This window comes from Myotis davidii, unplaced genomic scaffold (assembly GCF_000327345.1).
Source record: "Myotis davidii unplaced genomic scaffold, ASM32734v1 scaffold1277, whole genome shotgun sequence".
Taxonomy (NCBI): Eukaryota; Metazoa; Chordata; class Mammalia; order Chiroptera; family Vespertilionidae; genus Myotis; species Myotis davidii.
Window position 1 is genome coordinate 1,886,667 of NW_006290682.1, and position 4,950 is coordinate 1,891,616.

Here is a 4,950-nt window from a genome sequence, read left to right on the forward strand (position 1 = left end):
AAACGTGATCGGAGCAGAGACCGGCACGGTAATGAACCACTTCTCGGAAAGCAACGCATTGCACGCGACACAGGTTCTCTTTCAAACCACTGGCGGCAAAATTTCAGCCCTATCAGACCATTTCCCGTGCTGTTCAAGTTCTCAGAAACGGTAAATACACCTTGGGGGGTATATTCTTGGTCTTTTTCTCCTCGAGGATGAAGAAGTAAAAACTGCCCTGGCCAGTGTGCTCAGTGGTTAGAGCACCGGCCCGTGCACTGAAGGGTCACGGGTTTGATTTCCGGTCAACGGCATGTACCTTCATTTCAGGTTCAATGCCAACCCCCCCCTCCCTACCTCCCACTCTGAAAAGCAATGAAAAAAATATCCTCATGTGAGGATTAACGGGAAAAAAAAAGGAAGGAGTAATGACAAATACCATGATCAGTGGGCATTTCAGAAAACCTTTCTATGGCGGGCTTAACAAAAATGACTGTGCATTCTGAGGAAGTCTGATAGGAAGCCTGTACAGCACCGCTTCCTGTTAAAGAAGTTTACTTTTTAGCCTTTGGGGTGAGTACGTTGCCGATGAGGGGTGACGTCCCCACACCGGCAGACCGGAGGGAGGCGAAGGATGTTTCCTCCCAGACACGGCGGCAGCAACACGCAGGCGAGCAGTGAGCCTGGACCAGGGCTTCTCACTCTCTCTACTACGGCCGCTGGGGGCCGCACAACACTTGGTTACTGGGCTCTGTTCTGAGCACAGTAGGATCTTTAGCAACATCCCTGACCTCAACCCAAGAGTACCTCTCTTCCCCAGTCGTGACAACCGATGTCCCCCCGGGGGCACCCCAGGTTGAGAACCACTGGCCGAGGACTTCTTTTTGTAGTGAAAGTGTGAAGGATTGCCTAGCGGGTGCACAGGAATTATTAGGTCACAACACAGCCCCTGGTTAGAAAGATGGCAGAAGAGCTGGGAGTGCTGGCACCACACTGGGAATCTTCCCTGTTTTCACTACGGTGTGTTTAAAATCACAGGTGGGAAAAAAGAGAAAAAAGGCCCGGCTAGTGTGGCTCAGTGGTTGAGCGTCGACCTATGAACCAGGAGGTCACGGTTCGATTCCCTGTCAGGGCACATGCCCAGATTGCAGGCTCGATCCCGTGTGGGGCATGCAGGAGGCGGCCGGTCCATGATTTTCTCTCATCATTGATGTTTCTCTCTCCCCCTCTCCCTTCCTCTCTGAAATCAATAAAAATACATTTAAAAAAAGTTCCAGGAAGGAGCCGAGTGCGGATTACCAGATTAGAAGGATCTAGGTTCTGCATGTCCGCAGTGGCGCCCGTAACAGGGCACTCCACGTACTCGTAGGCGCGGTCTTGGTGGGCAGGCACGGAGCTGGGTTTCTTCTCACACGATGGGTCAGATGCCTCTCCACTCACTGGACAGCCTGAGAGAAATCAAGGATAAAAACGGTGTCACCACAAAGGCAGGGCGCCTGGCTCTCCGGGCTGGGCCCTAAAGAGCTGACTTGCTGCCCTAACCGGTTTGGCTCAGTGGATAGAGTGTTGGCCTGCGGACTGAGGGTCCCAGGTTCGATTCCGGCCAAGGGCATGCACCTTGGTTGTGGGCACATCCCCAGTAGGGGGCGTGCAGGAGGCAGCTGATCGATGTTTCTCTCTCATCGGTGTTTCTAACTCTCTATCCTTCTCCCTCCCTCTCTGTAAAAAAATCAATATATTAAAAAAAAAAGAGCTGACTTGCTGACCAGCGATGACCACAGGCAGAGCCAGGCGTCGGCTGCTGAAAGCTGGCCACAGCCACACTAGCTAGCTTCCTGATATCCTAGAGGCCAGGACAGGGTTCTCCAAGTTTACTTTCCCTTTGAAAGAGAAATGGGTACCCCTTCTGTTCTTGGGTCATGCCCTTAGCAAAAATACCACCCCCCCTCCACCAAATCTCAACATTTGCAAATGCCATGGTTTCAGTAATGGGCTAGAACAGTGGTTCTCAACCTTCTGGCCCTTTAAATACAGTTCTTCATTTTGTGACCCAACCATAAAATTATTTTCGTTGCTACTTCATCACTGTCATGTGAATCGTCATGTAAATATCTGATACGCAGGATGGTCTTAGGTGACCCCTGTGAAAGGGTCGTTCGACAATCAAAGGGATTGTGACCCACAGGTTGAGAACCTCTGGGTTACATTTTTCATGTTACACAACCCACAGCCCCTTCAATCTCCTACACATACCCACATTCTTTACTAACACAGATAAATCCAACTGGCAGCTCTTCTGGATACGCAGCAAAGGAAGTCAAACCAGACAGGGCTGTATCTCCCCGGGGATGCTCAGAGTAGCACTCTCAACCTGTCTGGATTCTTCCCATTTGGAGAAACCCCAGAGGAGAACTGGAGCTGTCCTTGTCCAAGGTCACAGAGTTTTCCTGGCTTTGCCACTTATGAGCTGTCGGAGCTCTGTTTCCTTAGCTATAAAAAAAGGGAGAGCCCTCGCCGGTTTGGCTCAGTGGATAGAGTGTGGGCCTGCGGATTGGAGGGTCCCGGGTTTGAGTCCCATCAAGGGCTTGATCCCCAGTAGGGGGCGTGCAGGAGGCAGCTGATCCATGATTCTCTCTCATCACTGATGTTTCTATCTCGCCCCCTCCCTTCCTTTCTGAAATCAATAAAGACATATTTTATAATAAATAAATAAAAAAGGGAGAAAACCCACCACACGGGATGATTATGAGGATAAGAACGGAAACTCCAAGCAAAGGATTTTTGTCTGTTTCATACACTGCTGTTCTCTCAGTGCAAAAACAAGGAAGTGAAACCCACCAGTGATCAGCACAGAGTGGGCAGTGAGCAAATCCTTGCTGACTGACCAAGGCAATGAAAGGTGAGCACTCGTTAAGTGTACCCTGTTGGCTCTTCCCCTCCTATCTTGAGGCAGGAAGGCACCCATCAGGCTGGTTCAGGCCCTGCTGTATACAAACGACCTAAAGCAGCCGCGCATCAGTTCAAAATGAAAGCTGCTTCATTTGCACCTGAAGAATGAACAGCAAGTCCATCAGGTGATGACCAATGCCAGGATGCAGGGGTAAAGTTGTCTTTTTAAAAAATATATTTTTATTGATTGCAGAGATGAAGGGAGAGGGAGGGAGAGAGAGAGACATCAATGATGAGAGAGAATCATTAATAGGTTGCTCCTGCTCACCCCACTGGGGATCAAGCCTACAACCCAGGCATGTGCCCTGACTGGGAATGGAACCGTGACCTTTTGGTTCATAGGTTGACGCTCAACCACTGAGCCACACCCTCCAGGCTAAAGTTCTCTTGGTTGATAAAGACAGCTAGATCTAGACCAGCGATGGCAAACCTTTTGAGCTCAGCGTGTCAGCATTTTGAAAACCCTAACTTAATTCTGGTGCCGTGTCACATATAGAAACTTTTTGATCTTTGCAACCATAGTAAAACAAAGACTTATATTTTGATATTTATTTTATATATTTAAATGCTATTTAACAAAGAAAAATCAACCAAAAATAAGGGCAGGCTGAGTAACTGATACATTCTGCGGCTTTTTCTTGGAAGAGGGGATAAGGACACAGCTATCAGGCCTGTTCTGTCCTTTCAAAATCCACCAAAAAACTGAGTTCGCGTGTCACCTCTGACACACGTGTCATAGGTTTGCCATCACTGATCTAGACCAAGGTTTCCCAAGGACAGCCCTTTTGACATCTGGGGTCAGGTGAGGCTTTGTTGAGAGGCTGTCCTGTGCACTGTAGGTGCAGCAGAACTCCTCGCTTCTACGCACTAGATGTACGGGCCTCTCCTCTCGGTTGTGACAGGCAAAAATGTCTCCAGATGTTGCCAAATGTCCCTGGGGTGAGAAGGAATCACCGCCCGCCCGAGTTGAGAACCACAGATATAGACACACGCAAACTTTGGGGGCATTGGGGCTGATGTGTGGCATGAACACTACACTGTCATTTGTTCTCTCAATTAATTGCCATAATAACCCTGTGAAGCATATTATGTCTTCATCTTACAGTTGATGGGTTGAAAAGTACAGTGGGGCCTTGACTTAAGAGTGTCCCGACTAACGAGTTTTTTGAGATACCAGCTGTCTCTCCGCCGATTTTTTGCATTGAGTTGATAGAGTAATTTGAGTTAACGAGCTCCTTAACGAGCTCGGTCTCAGAACGAATTAAACTCGTAAGTCAAGGCCCCACTGTACCTCGTCTACAGTCACATAACTTGTAAGTAGCAACAGAAGGACCCAACCCAGGGAGGCTCACCAGCACGCTGTACTGTCTCTTCCCTAAAATCCTTTTGAGGATTGCCTTTTGTTTTTATTTCCTAGACAAAGGATCGAGTACCTTTCATTTTCCCTTCATGCATTGGACATCCTGAAGACGGGGCTGTAGTCTGGTGAGCTGAAGCATCGGTGGTCTGAACTGCAACAGCCGGGGTGGATGCAGACAAACCCATGGTGGAACCGCTGGGCCGAATCCAAACAATTCTAAATTCACACATGGCAAAGCAAAGAGAGATTAATGCTGATGTCTGGGTTCCAGCCACTCCCTGGGAATTCTTAATCTGGCCAACTTGTTGTTCATCCTCGCCATCCTTCCGGACATCTGCGGGCCAGGGTACCCACTTCCGGGAACAGCTTTAATATATTACCCGCTTTGGGCAATACTAGTTGTGATATGTACACCACCCTGTGTGGGAACGTTTCTAACTGTGGGCGGATTGGGGGGGAGGGTGAGGTGAGGAGGTCCCTGAGAAACAATGTCATATCCAGGGGGTTAGGACGAGGTAGAGGGTCCTTGGCCGTGATCGGACAGGAGAGGGGAGGTTTACTGGTGATCGGGTGGGAGAGGGGAGGTATAATGGTGATCGGGTGGGAGGGGGAGGTTTAATGGTGATCGGGTGGGAGAGGGGAGGTATAATGGTGATCGGGTG

General features: G+C 49.3%; 1 protein-coding gene across 2 annotated transcripts in view; it reads right to left on the bottom strand.

The window, feature by feature from the left end:
- The window catches only part of LOC102773356 (cytochrome c-type heme lyase), a 7,745-nt gene extending 3,118 nt beyond the window's left edge, over positions 1 to 4,627 (bottom strand). Inside the window, exons 1-2 of one of the 2 annotated variants that reach the window (XM_015563959.1) lie at positions 4,362 to 4,627; positions 1,279 to 1,427 (exon numbers count right to left, since the gene is read on the bottom strand). In XM_015563959.1, the coding sequence (XP_015419445.1) occupies positions 1,279 to 1,427; positions 4,362 to 4,518 (306 nt within the window). In that variant the 5' untranslated portion in view covers positions 4,519 to 4,627. The remainder of the gene's footprint in view (positions 1 to 1,278; positions 1,428 to 4,361) is intronic. The other variant, XM_006763802.2, reaches the window with a different exon arrangement.
- Between the last annotated feature and the right edge of the window lie 323 nt (positions 4,628 to 4,950).